The sequence below is a fragment of the Bufo bufo genome, chromosome 1 (assembly GCF_905171765.1).
Source record: "Bufo bufo chromosome 1, aBufBuf1.1, whole genome shotgun sequence".
Taxonomy (NCBI): Eukaryota; Metazoa; Chordata; class Amphibia; order Anura; family Bufonidae; genus Bufo; species Bufo bufo.
In genome coordinates, this window is record NC_053389.1 from 453599362 (window position 1) to 453620716 (window position 21355).

At 40.0% G+C, this 21355-nt stretch overlaps 1 protein-coding gene across 3 annotated transcripts in view; it reads left to right on the plus strand.

Moving 5' to 3' along the window:
• Window positions 1–21355, plus strand: part of PTPRQ (protein tyrosine phosphatase receptor type Q) — a 538157-nt gene that overhangs the window by 143687 nt on the left and 373115 nt on the right. For all 3 annotated transcript variants that reach the window (XM_040408443.1, XM_040408453.1, XM_040408462.1), the window contains exons 19-21: window positions 13335–13495; window positions 14337–14448; window positions 19036–19262. In XM_040408443.1, coding sequence (XP_040264377.1) covers window positions 13335–13495; window positions 14337–14448; window positions 19036–19262 — 500 coding nt within the window. The remainder of the gene's footprint in view (window positions 1–13334; window positions 13496–14336; window positions 14449–19035; window positions 19263–21355) is intronic.

Below are 21355 nucleotides of genomic sequence, written 5' to 3' on the forward strand. Positions count from 1 at the left end.
TTTTCTAAAGTGAATAACCCTAATTTTGATAATCATTTAGTTATTACTTTAGTTGACCTCCTCTGTACCCTCTCCAGCTCTGCTATGTCTGCCTTGTTCACAGGAGCCCAGAACTGTACACAGTACTCCATGTGTGGTCTGACTAGTGATTTGTAAAATTGTAGGACTATGTTCTCATCACAGGCATTTATGCCCCTTTTGATGCAACCCATTATCTTATTGGCCTTGGCAGCAGCTGCCTGACACTGGTTTTTACAGCTTAGTTTGCTGTTCACTATAATTACTAGGTCCTTTTCCATGTTAGTTTTACCCAGTTTTTTACCATTTAGTATGTACGGGTGATTTGCATTATTCCTTTCTATTTGCATTACTTTACATTTGTCAGGTTTCTGCCACTTATCTGCCTAAGCCTCCAATCTATCCAGATCCCTCTGTAGCAGTATACTGTCCTCTTCCGTGTCATTTTCAATACTAATCTTTTATGCCGTACAGTGTCAAATGTTTTGGAGAAGTCCAGATATACGACATCCATTGATTCACCACTGTCAAGTCTAGAACTTACCTCTCATAGAAACTGATTAAATTAGTTTGACATGACCGATCCCTCATGAAGCCATGCTGATATAGCATTATTTGCTTATTTTCATTGACGTACTCCAAGATAGCATCTCTTATAAAACTTTCAAACAGTTTACCAACGACAGATGTTAAACTTACTGGCCTATAGTTTCCGGGCTCTGTTTTTGGACCCTTTTTGAATATTGGCACCACATTTGCTATGCGCCAATCCTGTGGAACACTCCCTGTCAGTATAGAGTCCTTAAATATCAGAAACAAGGGTCTGGCTATGACATTACTTAATTGTTTTAGGATACAGGGGTGTATGCCATCTGGTCCTGGTGATTTGTCTATTTTATTCTTTTTAAGACGCCACTGTACTTCTTCCTTGGTCAGACAGGGCACTTTTAATGGGGAATAAAAAATTTCCTCAGTTAATACAGCAGAGAAAAAAATATTTAATAGCTTTGCTTTCTCCTCATCGCTCTCTGCAATTCCCCCCTCATTACTCTGTAGAGGGCCGACACCTTCAGATTTATACTTTTTACCATTTATATAACTGAAGAACATTCTAGGGTTAGATTTGCTCTCTTTGGCAATTAATCTCTCGGTCTCTAGTTTGGCTGCTTTTATTTGTTTTTTACATATTCAATTTTTTTTCCTTAGAGTTTTTCAGTGCTTCCTCGCCCCCCTCCTGTTTTAGTGATTTAAATGCTTTCTTTTTGTCATTTATTGCTTTTTTACAGTTCTAGTTATCCACATTGGTTTCTTCTTGTTCCTTAGATTACAATTAGTTCACAATTAGATTGTAGGATGTTTTTAAAAATATCCCATTTTGTGGCTGTATTTTTTATTTTTGAGGACATTGTCCCAGTTAGTTAGGCCTATTGCCTCTCTTAGTTGGCTAAATTTAGCTTTTTTGAAGTTTGCTTTTTTTGTTCCTACCTGAAGATACACTCTTTTGAATGATAATTGGAAGGTTAATACTTTATGGTCACTATTTCCCAGGTGTTCCCCAACCTGCATATCTGTTGTTCTGTCAGGTCTGTTGGTTAATACTAAGTCCAGTATGGCCGTCCTTCTAGTCGGGTCCTGAACCAGTTGGGAAAGGTAATTGTCTTTGGTTATTGCCAAGAACCTGTTTCCTTTATGCGATGTACAGGTTTCAGTTTCCCAGTCTATATCTGGGTAGTTGATGTCCCCCATAATAACCACCTCATTATGAGTTGCCGCCTCGTCTATCTCGTTTAGTAGTAGATTTTCTCTGGACTCTGGTATATTAGGTGGTTTATAATAATTCCTATTAATAATTTATTATTGCTTTTATCTCCATGTAGTTCTACCCACAGTGACTCCACATGTTCATGTCCCTCACTTATATCTTCCCTGAGTGTGGGCTTTAGGCAGGACTTTACATAAAGGCAGACCCCTTCTCCTCTCCGTTTTTTGCGATCCTTTCTAAACAGACTGTGACCATGTACATTAACTGCCCAGTCATAGCTATCATCCAGCCATGTCTCAGTTTTTCCCACTATGTCATAATCCTCCTCACACATCACTAATTCCAGTTCCCCAGTTTTATGAGTCAGACTTCTGGCATTAGTATACATACATTTAAGAGGTTTATGTATATTTTTTACCCTACACTTTTCCTTCTTAACTGTTCTAGTTCCTCCTTCCATTCCTCCCCCAGTCCCATTACCTCGCCCCCAGTCTATATCTGCATTATCTTCCCATCCTATAATGTAGTTACCCTCCCCCCCAGTCCCTAGTTTAAACACTCCTCCAACCTTCTAGCCATCTTCTCCCCCAACACAGCTGCCCCTTCCCCATTGAGGTGTAGCCCATCCCTACGATAGAGCCTGTAGCCAACAGAGAGGTCGGCCCAGTTCTCTAGAAACACAATCCCCTCCTTCCTACACCAGTTCTTGAGCCACTTGTTAACCTCCCTAATCCCCCGCTGCTTTTCTTGTGTGGCTAGTGGTATTGGTAGTATTTTGGAAAATACTACCTTTTTGAGGTCCTTGCCCTAAGCTTTTGACCTAAATCCCTAAAATAATTTTTAAGGACGCTCCACCTACCTCTAACTTTGTCATTGGTACCTATATGGACCATGACTGCTGGATCTTCTCCAGACCCTCCCAGTAATCTGTCAACCCGATACGCGATGTGTCAAACTCGAGCACCAGGAAGACAACACACTGTTTGACTATCCCGGTCTTTGTGACAGATCGCCCTATCTGTACCCCTAATAATCGAGTCTCCCTCTACCAGCACTTATCTGCCCTGCTCTCCTGGTCCCCTGCTTACTGGAGCTCACATTCCCCTGACTGTCAGAGAAAGTGTCTGGCTGCAGCATTGCTATCCCTGAACTGACATTCCCCTCATCTGCCAACCGTGCAAACTTGTTGGAGTGTCAGATCAGAGCTAGCCTCCCTGGCACTCTTCACTCTACCCCGCTTTCTAACTGTTAACCAGCTAGCTACCTCACTTTCCTGAGCCTCCTTGCTACCACCCTCCCCCACATCTACCCCATAGAGTGCTTGCTCCGTGAGCAGCAAACTCTTTTCCAAATTGTCAACGCTTCAAGTGTTGAAATTCGCCCGGTTAGATACTCGATGTTCAATTCCAAATGGGCAATTTGCTTACATTTTGAACAAAGATATGCACCCTCAGACAGATGTTCCAGGACTGCATACATTAGACAAGATGTGCACTGGTCTGCGCTGTCAATAATGGAATACATACTAAATGGGGATTACGCAAGAAAAGAGAAAAATACAATATGGTGCAGTGATAAGAATCTAACGTCACGTAATCTAAAGTCACACACTTAGTACAAACACACAGTTAAAAATCAAATACGCAAACGCTCACAAACTCGCGTTATTTGCCTGCTTGTATAAATGCAGATCTAAAACCAGCCTGCTTTTTTTTCCTCTGGATTCAAAGGCTGTTTAACCACCTCCGGACCGCCTAACGCAGGATCGCGTTCCGGAGGTGGCAGCCCTGCGCAGAGTCACGCATATATGCGTCATCTCGCGATGGCCGAGATCTCCTGTGAACGCGCGCACACAGGCGCGCGCGCTCACAGGAACGGAAGGTAAGAGAGTTGATCTCCAGCCTGCCAGCGGCGATCGTTCGCTGGCAGGCTGGAGATGTGTTTTTTTTAACCCCTAACAGGTATATTAGACGCTGTTTTGATAACAGCGTCTAATATACCTGCTACCTGGTCCTCTGGTGGTCCCCTTTGTTTGGATCGACCACCAGAGGACACAGGTAGCTCAGTAAAGTAGCACCAAGCACCACTACACTACACTACACCCCCCCCGTCACTTATTAACCCCTTATTAGCCCCTGATCACCCCATATAGACTCCCTGATCACCCCCCTGTCATTGATTACCCCCCTGTCATTGATCAACCCCCTGTAAAGCTCCATTCAGACGTCCGCATGATTTTTACGGATCCACTGATAGATGGATCGGATCCGCAAAACGCATCCGGACGTCTGAATGAAGCCTTACAGGGGCGTGATCAATGACTGTGGTGATCACCCCATATAGACTCCCTGATTACCCCCCTGTCATTGATTACCCCCCTGTAAAGCTCCATTCAGATGTCTGCATGATTTTTACGGATGCACTGATAGATGGATCGGATCCGCAAAACGCATCCGGACGTCTGAATGAAGCCTTACAGGGGCATGATCAATGACTGTGGTGATCACCCCATATAGACTCCCTGATCACCCCCCTGTAAAGCTCCATTCAGATGTCCGCATGATTTTTACGGATGCACTGATAGATGGATCCGATCCGCAAAACGCATCCGGACGTCTGAATGAAGCCTTACAGGGGCATGATCATTGACTGTGGTGATCACCCCATATAGACTCCCTGATCACCCCCCTGTCATTGATTACACCCCTGTCATTGATCAACCCCCTGTAAAGCTCCATTCAGATGTCCGCATGATTTTTACGGATGCACTGATAGATGGATCCGATCCGCAAAACGCATCCGGACGTCTGAATGAAGCCTTACAGGGGCATGATCAATGACTGTGGTGATCACCCCATATAGACTCCCTGATCACCACCCCTGTCATTGATCACCACCCCTGTCATTGATCACCCCCCTGTCATTGATCACCCCCCTGTCATTGATCACCCTCTGTAAGGCTCCATTCAGAAATTTTTTTGGCCCAAGTTAGCGGAATTTTTTTTTTTTTACAAAGTCTCATATTCCACTAACTTGCGTAAAAAAATAAAATCTCACATGAACTCACCATACCCCTCACGGAAACCAAATGCGTAAAATTTTTTAGACATTTATATTCCAGACTTCTTCTCACGCTTTAGGGCCCCTAGAATGCCAGGGCAGTATAAATACCCCACATGTGACCCCATTTCGGAAAGAAGACACCCCCAGGTATTCCGTGAGGGGCATATTGAGTCCATGAAAGATTGAAATTTTTGTCCCTAGTTAGCGGAACGGGAGACTTTGTGAGAAAAAAATTTAAAATATCAATTTCCGCTAACTTGTGCCAAAAAAATTTTTTTTCTATGAACTCGCCATGCCCCTCATTGAATACCTTGGGGTGTCTTATTTCCAAAATGGGGTCACATGTGGGGTATTTATACTGCCCTGGCATTCTAGGGGCCCCAAAGCGTGAGAAGAAGTCTGGTATCCAAATGTCTAAAAATGCCCTCCTAAAAGGAATTTGGGCACCTTTGCGCATCTAGGCTGCAAAAAAGTGTCACACATCTGGTATCGCCGTACTCAGGAGAAGTTGGGGAATGTGTTTTGGGGTGTCATTTTACATATACCCATGCTGGGTGAGAGAAATATCTTGGTCAAATGCCAACTTTGTATAAAAAAATGGGAAAAGTTGTCTTTTGCCAAGATATTTCTCTCACCCAGCAAGGGTATATGTAAAATGACACCCCAAAACACATTCCCCAACTTCTCCTGAATACGGCGATACCACATGTGTGACACTTTTTTGCAGCCTAGGTGGGCAAAGGGGCCCATATTCCAAAGAGCACCTTTAGGATTTCACAGGTCATTTACCTACTTACCACACATTAGGGCCCCTGGAAAATGCCAGGGCAGTATAACTACCCCACAAGTGACCCCATTTTGGAAAGAAGACACCCCAAGGTATTCCGTGAGGGGCATGGCGAGTTCCTAGAATTTTTTTACTTTTTGTCACAAGTTAGTGGAAAATGCTGATTTTTTTTTTTTTTTTTTTCATACAAAGTCTCATATTCCACTAACTTGTGACAAAAAATAAAAACTTCCATGAACTCACTATGCCCATCAGCGAATACCTTGGGGTCTCTTTCCAAAATGGGGTCACTTGTGGGGTAGTTATACTGCCCTGGCATTCTAGGGGCCCAAATGTGTGGTAAGGAGTTTGAAATCAAATTCTGTAAAAAATGACCTGTGAAATCCGAAAGGTGCTCTTTGGAATATGGGCCCCTTTGCCCACCTAGGCTGCAAAAAAGTGTCACACATCTGGTATTGCCGTACTCATGAGAAGGTGGGGAATGTGTTTTGGGGTGTCATTTTACATATACCCATGCTGGGTGAGAGAAATATCTTGGCAAAAGACAACTTGTCCCATTTTTTTATACAAAGTTCGCATTTGACCAAGATATTTATCTCACCCAGCATGGGTATATGTAAAAAGACACCCCAAAACACATTCCCCACCTTCTCCTGAGTACGGAGATACCAGATGTGTGACACTTTTTTGCAGCCTAGGTGGGCAAAGGGGCCCATATTCCAAAGAGCACCTTTCGGATTTCACAGGTCATTTTTTACAGAATTTGATTTCAAACTCCTTACCACACATTTGGGCCCCTAAAATGCCAGGGCAGTATAACTACCCCACAAGTGACCCCATTTTGGAAAGAAGAGACCCCAAGGTATTTCGTGACGGGCATAGTGAGTTCATAGAAGTTTTTATTTTTTGTCACAAGTTAGTGGAATGTGGAATATGAGACTTTGTAAGAAAAAAAAAAAAAATCATCATTTTCCGCTAACTTGTGACAAAAAATAAAAAGTTCTATGAACTCACTATGCCCATCAGCGAATACCTTAGGGTGTGTACTTTCCGAAATGGGGTCATTTGTGGGGTGTTTGTACTGTCTGGCCATTGTAGAACCTCAGGAAACATGACAGGTGCTCAGAAAGTCAGAGCTGCTTCAAAAAGCGGAAATTCACATTTTTGCACCATAGTTTGTAAACGCTATAACTTTTACCCAAACCATTTTTTTTTTACCCAAATATTTTTTTTTTATCAAAGACATGTAGAACTATAAATTTAGAGCAAAATTTCTATATGGATCTCGTTTTTTTTGCAAAATTTACAACTGAAAGTGAAAAATGTCATTTTTTTGCAAAAAAATCGTTAAATTTCGATTAATAACAAAAAAAGTAAAAATGTCAGCAGCAATGAAATACCACCAAATGAAAGCTCTATTAGTGAGAAGAAAAGGAGGTAAAATTCATTTGGGTGGTAAGTTGCATGACCGAGCAATAAACGGTGAAAGTAGTGTAGGTCAGAAGTGTAAAAAGTGGCCTGGTCTTTCAGGGTGTTTAAGCACTGGGGGCTGAAGTGGTTAATATGATCTTTAGCTGAATCTCTATAGGAATGGAGTTCATGAAGAGACATGAAGTACAGAGAGAAGGTGGGAATGTGTCTGTGTCCTGTTTTGTGATTAGAACAGGTTTTGTGTGTACTAGTAGGATGGCGGCCATTTTATTTCTCCTACTGATTGCTCTCCAGAAAAAACAAGCCATTATAACTAATGAAAGATATTTGGGAATATAACTATAATAAAGTAATATTTAGGTATTTTCATTTTCTTAATTCCCGGAGAACCCCTTTAACTCTGACCTCAAAATTTATGCTAAGGTACTGGCTGATAGAATTGTCAATATGTTACCTTCTCTCATTAATAGTGATCAAATTGGATTCATTCAAAATAGACAGTCGTCTGACGGCACTAGACGGTTTATTGACCTAATGTATGTGGCCTACTGCTCTTGAACGCCTTCTCTGCTTCTATCTTTGGATGCAGAGAAGGCGTTTGACAGGATACATTGGGGATATGTGAAAGAGACATTGATTAAGTTTGTATTCTTCGGCTTGTGAGCCCTCTAATCTGTGTTCAAGCTATTTCCAATATTTGGAATCCCCTTAGAGTAGAAAAACTACTTCCAGTGCCATTTTACACTTCCTCTCTAAAACTGTGTGAATTGGCTATTCCAAATGTGTCTATTAGCAACTGGGAAATCCTGGGTGTCTGAACCATTTCCCAACTTTGGCAAGTCGATCATTTTGCAGATTTTGCCTACCTAAAAAGGAGATTTGACATACCCAACAAGGATTTCTATAAATATCTACAACTGAGACACCTACTTCAATCCCCAGGTTTGTTCATTTCAGATGTCACCTCCTCTGACTTACAGGATTGGTTTATGTCTACTAGAATAACTGATAAAGGTATCGCCAAAGGATACCAGATATTGAAAACATCTCAGATAGATCCTCTTATTCACATTATTGACCTATGGCACTCTGATCTAAATAAGGAATTTTCTGAAACCCAATGGAGTGAAGCTTTCACTGCAATTTCTAAATTGTCGAGATGTGCCAGACACCTTGATTGAGCGAGAAAGATCTTATACAGATGGCACAAAACACCTCAGCATTTGAATAAGATTCTTCCCCGAACTTTCTCCATTATGTTGGCACTGCCAGGCTTCCTAAAGGTCTTACCTTCATATGTAGTTGGATTGCACCCTTATAAATCAATTATGAATTTTTAAACTAATTTCAATGATCTGTAATTACACACTTGCGCCTATCCCAAAATTGGCCCTATCATCTATAGGAATAAATACATTCCCTGATCATCACAGGTCAATCATTATCCACTGCATTCTGGCAACTCGGAATAAAATTGCCATTTGTTGGAAAGAAAACAGTCTTCCTTCTATTCATAAAATTATCAGAGAAGTAGACAATAATTGCTTGTTCGAAGGCGCCTGGGCATCGTCTAATAACAAAAAAAAATGTTTTTCACCACAGATGGAAGGCCTGGCTTGACAACAGAATGTGTAATATTCCTGCTGAATCCTTTATTAGAAAATAGACTTATCTGGGTTACTAGTTTCCCTTCTTTGTTAGCATTAAAGTTCATTATGTACTTATGCAATGTCCAATACACCACACCCATACAAAATTTCTTACCCTTTTCTCCTTCCCCTCCTTGCAATCCCCCTTTTCCTTTTCCCCTCCTCTCCCCTCCCTATATCCTCATTTACAGATTTCATACCTATTTCCATTCTTGCCTGGTCCATGTATTTATATTAGGTTTAGGGGGGTACTATCTCTCCTTGAATTCCAGAGGAGCATGTATGGCCTATAAGTCTCCTCACGCTGATTAAGGCGTTCTCTCCCTAAGGAGAGATGGTAGCCTCCTAACCCTGACAGGCCTCTCACCCAGTCAAGCCAGTACTCTCTGCTCTGCACTAATGAGGGAAAATCACCCCGAAACAGTTATCTGCAGATGGGGTGCTGTCTTATTTAATATCCAAGTCATGTCTCAAGGCTTAGTTAAAGAGCTGAAAATTGACTTATAGTATAGCTGCCTTACATCTGGTGGCATTAGAGGCAGAGCTTGTTAAGAGCTCATTTCCATCCCTTTCCTCCCAGAATTCCAGAGGAGCATGTATGGCCTATAAGTCTCCTCACGCTGATTAAGGAGCTCTCTCCCTAAGGAGAGATAGTACCCCCCTATCCCTGACAGGTCTCTCACCCAGTCAAGCCAGCACTCTCTGCTCTCCACTGATGAGGGGCAATCACTCCGAAACAGCTGTCTGCAGATGAGGTGCTGGCTTATTTAATATCCAAGTCATGTCTCAAGGCTTAGTTAAAAAGCTGAACATTGATTTATAGGATAGCTGCCTTACATCTGGTGGCATTAGAGGCAGAGCTTGTTAAGAGCTCATTTCCATCCTTTTCCTCCCTTATTTCCATCCCTTTCCTCCCTTTATATTAGGTGACATCTTTACTGGAATATACATACCTTATGATGTGTAATTTGTGTATCCAGGAATAATTCCAGTTGCACTTCTCAATTTGTAATTGTACTTACTTTACTACTCAATAAAAAACTATTGTTAAAAAAATAATATTTCATTGTCATTACTTTTTACATTTGCTGAGAAACATTCAGATGAGCACTATTTCAGCTACTTATTATATAGACATCAGCAATGTAATGCAAACATGAAATCCTTTGTCTAATGTTAATTGAATCAAAGTTAACAAAGTGGACTTCGATCTGAATTTCAGAAAAAAATTGATTTGTCACAAAGGCGAATTTCTTTGCGTTTCGTGGTAATAAATAAATTTTTACTAAAATGGCAGTTAAAAAGAACATACTCAACTCATTCATTTGATCGAAGAGAGGCCGTCATGGCCATCTTGGTTGCTTGATTGGAGAAAACACACCAAATCAGTCATGACGTCACTGTGTCCGCCCAGTGTGATGACATGGTTTTCTTCAATCAAGATGGTCGCGCCGCTTTCTCTGTGATCAAATGGACGAGATAAGTATGTCCTTTTTTAACACCTGATTAACCCCTGAAAGGCCCCAATGTGACTCTTAGATGCTGCAATCAGCGTTGAACATGGCCTCTGGGGGGTTCAATAATGGGGGGGCAGCGCGATCAGCGATTTTTTTACAAAGTACTTCATAATGAATCGAAATTTCTTGTCGAAGTTCGACAAAGAAGCCGAATTTAATTTTTGAAAACTTCGCTAATCCCTACCTTTGTCCCATCACGACATTTGACTCTGCATACATTACTGGAGGATCTTCTTTGCGCCATTAAAAGCTCCTATTGTTATAGTAAGTTAATTGAGTAAGATAGATCACACTGTATAGGTACACCATGGTCCCTCTGTACTGAACTTAGAGACTGCTGTGTGCTGGGGGACCTGTTTTAATTACACATGATCCCTCCATGCTTGTGTGAACACCTTGTCTGTAACAACTATTGCTCTCCTGTGTACAGTATGTAGAGTATCCTCCATAGACGAGCTGTAAGGATAAGCATACAACAAGCGTAACAAACCGTGGTTGCTTCTGTATTAGTATTTAATGGTAATCTAATATGCTATCTATCTAATATGCCCAATTTGCCCCCTACTCAAAACAATAACCAGCTGCCATCTGTTCTGATGTCAGTCCTTGTAAAGGAGATGCTGGGTAATTTGATGTGAAGCAGAATAAAAGTTGTAAAAGTTAGTCATAGAGGCTCTGGTAGAGAAATGATTTTTATTATAACCTTCTAAATGCCAGTTGGTCTAATACCACCATTTTTGCACATCTCTGGCACCTTAACATGGCTTTTACCTTGCAAAGTGTTTGAACATCTAAAATCCCCCTCTTGTGATCATAGTCATTCAGCTATAAGCACTACATAAATGATACTTCCTACTACTAGCATTAGCCTGCCTTTGTACTTCTATCAAACTAAGGCTACTTTCACATTAGTGTTTTTTGCGGATCCGTCATGGATCTGCAAAAACACTTCCGTTACAATAATACAACCGCATGCATCTGTCATGAACGGTTGTATTATGTCTTCTATAGCCATGACAAATCCATCATAAACACCACTGAAAGTCAATGGTAGATGGATCCGTTTTCTATTGTGTCAGAGAAAACTGATCCGTCCCCATTAACTTACATTGCAAGCAGTGTTTTTCTGTCCGCGATAGGGACTCAACCAAACGGAACGGAATGTGTTCAGTTCAGTTTTGTCCTTATTGACAATGAATGGGACAAAACTGAAGCGTTTTCTTCCGCTATTGTGATCCTATGACGGATCTCAATAGCGGAATTGAAAACGCAGATGTGAAAGTAGCCTAATATGTAAAAAGCAAACCATGTTGCCGACCCACTTCTCTGATTGGCTGCAGTGGTCACATGGTGTAATCACTTCAACCAATTAGCTGTAGGCTGAAGTGGACCTAGTGCTAACTGAAACTGCTGAGGTACAAAAAGGCAAGCTATATTGCCAACAACAAACTGGCTGCAGGGGTCACATCCTGAGTTCACTTCTTCAGCTAATCAGTGGCAGATTGAAGCAGACATACATAGCGCTAACTATAATAAATGTGCTGTTTTACATATAAACTGTATTTAGTGGAGCAGGTTTATCAAAACTGTCTAAAAAACTAAAATAAAAATAAAAAAATTGTTGCCATAGGAACCAGTCATATCACTGCTTTAATTTTACCAGATCAGGTTAAGTAGTGTGAGCTAAGCTTTGATTGGTTGCTATGGGCAACAAATGCAATTTTATTTACACAGGTGTCCACTACTAAGTGCCCCTGATCTCCTTCTACACCTCCACTGCAGGAAGGGTCATACTGAATAGTAAATAGAGATGACCAATTTTCTTCAAATTCATTTTGGATCAGATTTTCTGATATCGGCCATCAGATTTAATTCAATCTAAATAAATTCAACTCAAATTGAAAGTGTCTCAATTGCCCTGAAAAGTCATGTATGACACTCTGTACTCTCCCAGGATTGTATCCAACTCTTTTGAAGCTCTTAAACCCAAGACAGCATTAGTAATGTCAAAGTGACAGTGACATTCAGTATATGGCTGTGGGTAAACGTATGGCAGGCGGTGGTAACAAACAGCTGGTTTAATAACACACTGCGGTGCCAGATTTAAAAAAATAAAAAACAAGGCCCAAAAATGATCCCTTTTTGGTGGCAGATGTTTTTTTCTCTGTCTTCTGGTCTGTAAAATGATGGCCACCATTTTGAGTGATTCATGCAGTATGAATCACACAAGTTTTGGTTTCACTGAAATTGGAATATTTGATAACAAATTCAATTTAGTGTAGAACTGATTTGCTCATTTCTAGTAGTGTAGTAGCAACAAGAGTATTCTAGAGCCCACTGTATTTTTTCCACAATGGTCATACAGGGGGCAGAGTGAGGACCCACAAGGTGACAGTGATAGCATACCCACAGCACAGTGATAGTTAGCATACAGGAGACAGAGTGGTGACAGTGATAACATATCTAGGGGACAGTGATGGCATAGAGGGGACAGAGTGACACACAGGGGACAGTAATGGTATATAGCTGACAAAGTGGTGACACACAGGGGACAGCAATTACATACAGGGGACAGAGTGGTGACACACGGGGGGACAGCGATGGCACTCAAGGGACAGAGTAATTACACACAGTGGACAGTAATGGCATACAGGTGGCAGAGTGGTGACACACAGAGGCCAGAGTGGTGACACACAGGGGACAGCGATGGCTTACAGGTGGCAGAGTGGTGACACATAGGTGACAGTGATAGCATACAGGGGACTGAGTGGTGGCATACCTAGGGCACATTGATGTCATACCCAAGGGAAAAAGTGGTGGCATTCAGGTGGATGAGTAATGGCATATTGGGGAACAGAGTTTTCTAGAGCCTCTTTTTCATACAACAGGCTTTTTTGTTAGTAACTTGGCATAGTGTACAGTTCATCCATAGCGCATCATGATATCACATCATGGTTTTAAATAGCTGCAACAGGACCTGATGTGGTGTTTTAGCATGTATTCATCACTATGCACAAACAATGAACAATTAATCTCTGCTATGTGTGTACACTAGTAAAGATGGATAGACAGTTATTTTTCTCTCTTTCCTTCCTCTTTCCATCTAGAACCTGAAGCCCCTATAGCACTTACTGCCTTCAATATTTCAACACACTCCTTTTCAATATACTGGAGGCAACCCCATGGACGGGTGGAAAGATATCAAGTGGATCTCTTCCCTCAGGATGGCTTTGTTGCTGTCAGAGATCTTGGAGGTGGGGAGTATCAGGTACGTTTTTCATTATAGTGTGTGGACGGGCAACTTTTGTTTATACCCAGAGCTCATTGGAAAATTCTTTGCAAAGCTGACCAACCATAAAGCTGGCCTTTTCTGTTCTGTTCCTTTATATTTTTTTTATCCTAGGAGGCTTTCCAATAATCTATGCTAAATCTATGAAAGCAAATTTCAACATGAGGAGGCTGTTACCTTAACAACTATTAATATGTTTTTTTTTTTAAAGTCCATCATGAAACTCCTGTCAGTCACCCAGGAGTTCATGAATAGTTTAACAAAGAAAGGGGAGTGCTATTGAGTAATACAGTCTCATTAATTGTGCACTGTGCAGGCAGACCTTGCCTTAAATCATTAATGCAGACAACATTTCCCTGTTACCATCAAAAAGACATAGGAACTATTCGACTTTCTGCAGAGTAAAATAATGATTACCTTTTTTGTTGCTTCTGTGCTGCTCCTGTGGAGGGCTACGCATGGACAGGTAGGCTGCTTTATATTTTCTGCTTTTTTAGATACATATCTTCATTACTTTCCTGTGGTTTTCCTTTTTTTTTTGTGTGGGAAGTAAAAACATATCTAGTCATGGAAGGAAAGTTAACCTTGAGAGTCAAGTGAAGTTTTCAGCTCTTTATTGGTTAAAACTTTTCACATAACATGGACATATTTTCCGTTGAGTTTTGTTACCTACACAGTCATCCATCACGGTGGGAATGCAAGTCAGGAGTGTGCTGCTTCTCTAGGATTTCTTGATGCCAACAGTTCCAGTGTTGACTGGTGCTTTCCTGCTCGCTTACACTTCATATTTCACTTAGTGAATATCTCTTTGGCATTTTAGGCAGATGTCTCCAGCATTGCTCCTGGTACCACGTATAGAGTAGCTGTTTCTTCAGTGTCATCTTCAGCCTTCAGCTCCCCAGACAGCAAGTTGGTGATGACGAATGAAACCAGTAAGTTTATTTTATATTATCTGTGTGTTGTAGAGTTGGGTGGGATCTTGACTATTTCACACAAACTAAATGTACACACAAACTGAATTATTGATAGAACTTTGTATATCTTCGGATCTTGCTTGGTCTCAGAATCTAAGCTGGCTCATTCAGTTACTTCAGAAATGTCCAGTGTCCACCTTGCTTTGTAATGCTCGCCGACTAGATTCACTAATGTTCAAACTAATACTCTATGTATTTTTCATCTTTTGGAAACTTTGTAGTTTAACATATTTTCTTTTGAGTGATCTAGAAGTTTTTTTTCTGCTTTGCTGGACATCTGGATGTACAGTAACCTAAGTAAACATGTATCAACCAAGCTATCAACCATCACTGTGTTAATTTGACACACATGCACTTGACCTCTGTACTGTCTGGTCCACTTTATCTTTACACTATTCCTGGATATAGTCAACTGACATACTTACATGTACTTGACCTCTGTACTGTTTGGTAGTGTTGATCACGAATATTTGAATTGCGAATTTCAATCGCGAATATCGGCACTTCGAGAATTCGCGAAATACCAATAAAAATACCAGTTCATGCGAATTCTTTAGGCGAATTTTATGCGAATTTTCGCAATCAAGAAAATAATGCTTAGAGATCATGAATTTGCGAATTCTCGAATATATGGCGAGTATTCGCCCAAATATTCACGAAATATCGCGAATTCGAATATTGCCCCTGCCGCTCATCACTACTGTTTGGTCCACTTTATCTTTACACCATTCCCGGATATAGCCAACTGCCATACTTGCAAGTACTTGACCTCTAGACTGTCTGGTCCACTTTATCTTTACACCATTCCTGGATATAGCCAACTGTCATACAAGTACTTGACCTCTTTACTGTCCAGTCCATTTTATCTTTACACTGTTCCTGGATATAGCCAACTGCCATACTTACAAGTACTTGACCTCTAGACTGTCTGGTCCACTTTATCTTTACACCATTCCTGGATATAGCCAACTGTCATACAAGTACTTGACCTCTTTACTGTCCAGTCCACTTTATCTTTACACTGTTCCTGGATATAGCCAACTGCCATACTTACAAGTACTTGACCTCTAGACTGTCTGGTCCACTTTATCTTTACACCATTCCTGGTTATAGCCAACTGTCATACAAGTACTTGACCTCTTTACTGTCCAGTCCACTGTATCTTTACACTGTTCCTGGATATAGCCAACTGCCATACTTACAAGTACTTGACCTCTGTACTGTCTGGTCCACTTTATCTTTACACTGTCCCTGGATATAATATACTGATGTACTTACAAGTAGCTGACCTCTGTACTGTCCGATCCACATTATCTTTACACTGTCCCTGGATATAGTCTACTGATATACTTACACCAACTTGATCTCTGTGCTGTGTGGTCCATTTTATCTTTACACCGTTCCTGGATATAGCCAACTACCATACTTACAAGTACTTGACCTCTGTACTGTGTGGTCCACCTTATCTTTACACTGTCCCTGGATATAATATACTGATGTACTTACACATACCTGACCTCTGTACTTTACCTTTACACTGTCTTTACTGTCTTTACTCTGTACTGTTATTATTCTATACTTTATCTTTACACTGCCCCTGAATATAATATACTGATATACTTACAAGTCCCTGACCTCTGTACTGTCTGGTCCACTTTATCTTTACACTGTCCATGGATATAATATACTGATGTACTTACACATACTTGACCTCTGTACTGTCTGGTTTCACTTGATCTTTACACTGTTCCTAAATATATTCAACTGGCATACTAACTCCTTCATGTACCTGAAAAACATCAGAATACAGTAAATTTAATCTAGCCTATTATATAAAAAAGAAACTGGATTGAACTTATTTTATGATATTTTTTTTTTTAAATCAGCATTGGACACTACAACATTCGGATCAGTTTACAATGGGTTAATTAAAGTAAGCAACGCAATACTTTGTATCATCATGGAACAAGGTTATAAGATAAATACACCTAAGGCCTCATACATGGGCATTCCACATTACAGAGCCTCTCTATTCTACGTGCTGTTATATAGTTCTTCCATATGGGCATGTATTCTAGGGTAGAATATCTCTGTAATATGGCATAAGATCAAAAATGAATCTTTAAGGAAAAAATATCTATGCTTTTATATGAAACTGGAGAAATACAGAGATACAGTATAGGCTCTACAGTTTCAATCACACACAACACAGATCCATGTGCATGAGGCCTAAAGCAAGGTATTGAATGTAAAACCTGGTTCACACACACACTTCTCACTACTTTCATTTGGAACTTCAAGTAAAGGTCCTGCAGATATACATTTTTTTCATTACCAAAAATGCATTAAATTTAATTAATGGCCATTTTGACAGGAGCTATAAAATGCAGCATGTTATAACTTTAAACTCTGGGAAGCAACAGGAAACAAAAAAGTACTGAAAAACTGATGCAAGCTGGCATCATTTTATGCATAAACTTTGTAATCAGCCTCCATAATAAAAAAGAAAGTAAAAGTCAAAAATACACAAAACGCCGGTATTAACCCACTGTTGGACACTCCCTTACTTTTATACTTTGACCAGAATTTGTGATTAACCTTTTAATGGCCCTGCAAATTTAGTTTTTTTTTATTTTCCTCCCCACATTCCAAGAACCATAAACTTTAAAATGTTTCATTCACATAATCATTTGAGGGCCTCTCTTTTGTGGGGAGAGTTGTTTTTTTTTTTTGTTATTGGCACCTTTTAATTTGCCATAGCTTGCATTGGAAAATGAGGAAGAAATTCTTTGTGGGGTGAAATTGAACACCCCCCAACACACAATTGTATAATTTGTTTTGGGTTTTGTTCTTACAGAGTACAAAAAATAACATGACAACCTTATTCTGTGGGTTAGTGTGATTTAAAACAATATCAAAATTATATAGTTACTGTAGTCTGTTTTACTACAACAACAAAAAAATCTTTGAAAAATAAAAAATTTCTTTGCATTCACCAAACTCTGATATAATTTTTTTATCTTTTGATCTACAGAGCTGAGTGAGGGCTTTTTTTGTTTTTGTTTTGCAGGGCGAGCTGCCCTGCTTGTCTGTACCTCAAGCAAGCTTATGATCACTTTTTATTAAATTTTTTGCAGGGCAATGTCACAAAAAAATGGCAAATTGGATATATAATTTTTTTTATTTTCCTTCACAGCATTCACCATGCAGGGCAAAGAAAATTTTTATTTTATTTTTATGTGTAAAATCTGTAAAGCGCTGAGGAATATGTTGGTGCTATATAAATAAAGATTACCATTATTAAATTTGGGGAAGGGAGGTGATTTTTGAATTTTTTATATTTTTGTGTTTTTTTATATTTGTAGAAACACTTTTTCACATTTTTTTTTCTGTACTTTTTAGTCCCCTTAGAAAATTTGTATTATGATCTGCTGACTGCATGTCCCATAGACTGCAATAGAATACTATTGGAGTCTATGGGATTTTCACAGGCTACCTGTCAGGTTGTGCCTCAAGCATGGCTTTTCGGGAGCCCCAGGCTATCATAGCAACAGATTTGAGCCATGCAATGCCCCTCCCTCTATCCAACCACTCAGATGCCATGGTTGGTATTGACAGCGTCATCTGAGGGGGTAAATGACCAGGGTTGGAGTAATCTCTGATCTCAGTCATTCTGGTCAGGTGTGTGTTGTATAAGTCAACTTTCACACTCGTGTTTTGGCTTTCCGTTTGTGAGATCCGTTCAGGGCCGTCTGATGAAACTGAGCCAAACGGATCCATCCTGGCACACAATGTAAGTCAATGGGGACGGATCCATTTTCACCGACACAATCTGGCACAATAGAAAACGGATCCGTCCTCCATTGACTTTCAATGGTGTTCAAGACAGATCCATCTTGGCAATGTTAAAGATAATACAAAGGGACAGATATATCAGTCATGGATCATTAAGTGGTTAACAAAACATAGTTTTCCTTTATGTATTATCAATGTGCAGGTGTTCTAAGGTATTGTGATATGAGCCAGGCCAGAAGCATGTAGTAAGCGGGCAGATTAGAATGTTATAACAATTCATATTGCTAGTTTTTGTGGAAGTAAATAATAAGCCACTTGCCAAAAGATATAAAAGTGTTTATGAAATTTTTTTCGGATTTGATGCAATTCCGCACTCTGTGTTTATCACGTGGAGGAAGAGGTATGAGCCAAATATTTTTTTTTTTGGAAACCTAATGCATATGATTACATGCACCAATGTTGTAAAGTCTCTTCCTGTATTCAACGTAAAATTTTCAGATTCAGAACCAATCTGCTATCAACGTGAAGCTATTCTGCATAGTTTTACAACATTGCATATCTAACATTCCTGTTAAAGAATGTTTCTCGAGTTGCTGTATTTAATCGCCTTTTGTAAGTTCGTACTAGGGAGAAGAGAGTAATGTTAACAGCCAATCTGTCTTACAAACGCTGCCTTTTCTTCATTCTGGAGAGAAGCAACAGTCTCACATGTTTTAGGTCATTGTGGTAACTTGGATTTTATTATTTTAGTTCCAGGACCTCCTGATCACTTGGCAGGAGAACGGGTGGGCTCTGCAGGAATCCTGCTCTCTTGGTCTACTCCACGGAATACAAATGGGAAGATTATAGGATACGCTGTCAATTACAGAGAGGTTTGCCCATGGATGCAGTCATCCTTCACTCAAGTCGTAACCACGCTTGACAGTCTAGAGGTTCTTTTGACCAGTCTGACTCCAGGAACAACATATGAAATAAAGGTACCAACTCAATCATCCTGCAGTCTATCAAAGGCGTTGCACAGTAATCTTGCTTGCATACATTTCCTTTCTGATATGAGTGATACATTCGTTATGTGTAGACAATAGAATCATGAATCCTTGCTGCCTACTACTGATAACTTGAAATATCCTTAGTATGAGATGAAGTGTGCCTGGCAGAAGGATCTTATTCTGTGTGGAACATGGCCTGACTATTGAACAACAGCATACCTAAAACTAAACTGATCTATTACTTATAAATCCAGAAGATTTACAGTTTTTTTTATTGTTATAAGTTTTTGATTGACCCAATTTGCAAAACAAAAAAAGTTACAAGCTCTACTTCACTTAACGCAATGTAAATCATGTAACTTAGAAATTCATTATGTCTTGGTATTTAAAGAGGACCTGTCAGCTCTTCTGACTAGTGTTGAGCGCGAATATTCGAAAAGCTAATTTTTATCTCGAATATCGCAACTTTGAGAATTTGCAAATATTTATAATATAGTGCTATATATTCATTTTTTGAAATCATGATTCCTCCCTGCTTAAATTGCTTTTGGGCCAATGACTCATTGGCCCTCAAGCAAGAAGCAGGGAGCAATCATGTGTTCAGATGGAAAAAATGACGAATATTCTAAAAACAAATATATAGCACTATATTCTATACTGCTATATATTCGTTTTTGACCCACGCCTGTATTGATCACGCAATATTCGCAGATTTTCGAATAAAAAAAAAGAATGTAGAATATAACGAACATTCGAATTCGCGAATATTCGATGAATATTCTACAAAATATTTGCAAAATATTGTGAATTTGAATATTGCCTCTGCCGCTCATCACTACTTCTGACATGTCTGTTTAGTTAACAATGGTATTCCACATGAAAAAAATAACTCAGGAGCATCTTTTCTTAGAATTCTGCACATTTGTGAATAAATTGACAACTGAACAGAAGTTTTTATATTGTATTAGGGAATGAATTTATATTTTCTACTATTTGTCACCCTTTTATATGGTATTTAAGCTAAAAGTGTGCTCTTACCTCATGCTGTTGTGTTCTTGGTGTAGTCTTTGATTTTCAGATTAAATAAACCCCATTAGCACCACTACTAGATTTATATTCCTGGAAATCTGATCACATTCTAAGCAAAGGGCTGTTCAAATCAGTGTGCAAAACAGTGTCATTACAATGTGTTGTCCATTTGTATCATTATTGGATTATTCTGTGTCTTTTTTATTTTGTTAAATTTGTTAAATTTTATTTTGGAGAATGTGTACTGCTTTTAGTTTAGTCTTGTGACTTATTTACACTGACCTGCTGGTGGCATGCAGTTGTGACGTTTTTGCAAATTGATGAATCTTAAAGCAGCCCATGGGATTGTCCCACTTTAGAAAATACTGTTGCATTTATTATGTAGACAAAGCAAATACAAGGCATTTACTAATGTATTGTTATTGTCCATATTGCCTCCTTTCCTAGATTGATAAATTTTTCCATCACATTATAAACTGCTCGTTTCCAGGGATTACGGCCATTGTGTCATCCATCTGCGGTTGTCGTGCTTGCACAGGAGAGGGAGTGCACGTAGAGCGGTACTTTTTTTTAATAGTGTGCAAGCATGGCCACCACTGCTGAAATTAACTTTGTCTACATGATAAATCATACCTCCCAACATCCCGGATCCGGCGGGACAGTCCAGGATTGCAGTGGTTGTCCCGCTGTCCTGCTAGAATGAGGTATGGCCCGCTTTCTGGCAGGTGTCTCTGTGTCCATAGGAAGCAGAGACAGTTGCCTGTATTATAATGAATCAGAGAGCTGGCATCGGCTCCTTGCTTCATCATCCCTCCCCCTGCCGGCTCTCCACTCCTCTTTCTGTGTGTGTGTGTGTGACTAGACTAGACTAGAGCAGCCAATGTCCTGCTGCTGCTGCTTGGAAGAAGGATAAGTAAGTGGTGTTTATTTTTTTTATATCTGTGAGGGGCACAAAGTGAGCATATTGCTGGGGGGCACAATGTGGGCATATTACTGGGGGCACAATGTGGGCATATTACTGGGCGCACAGCTGGGCATATTACTGGGGGCAC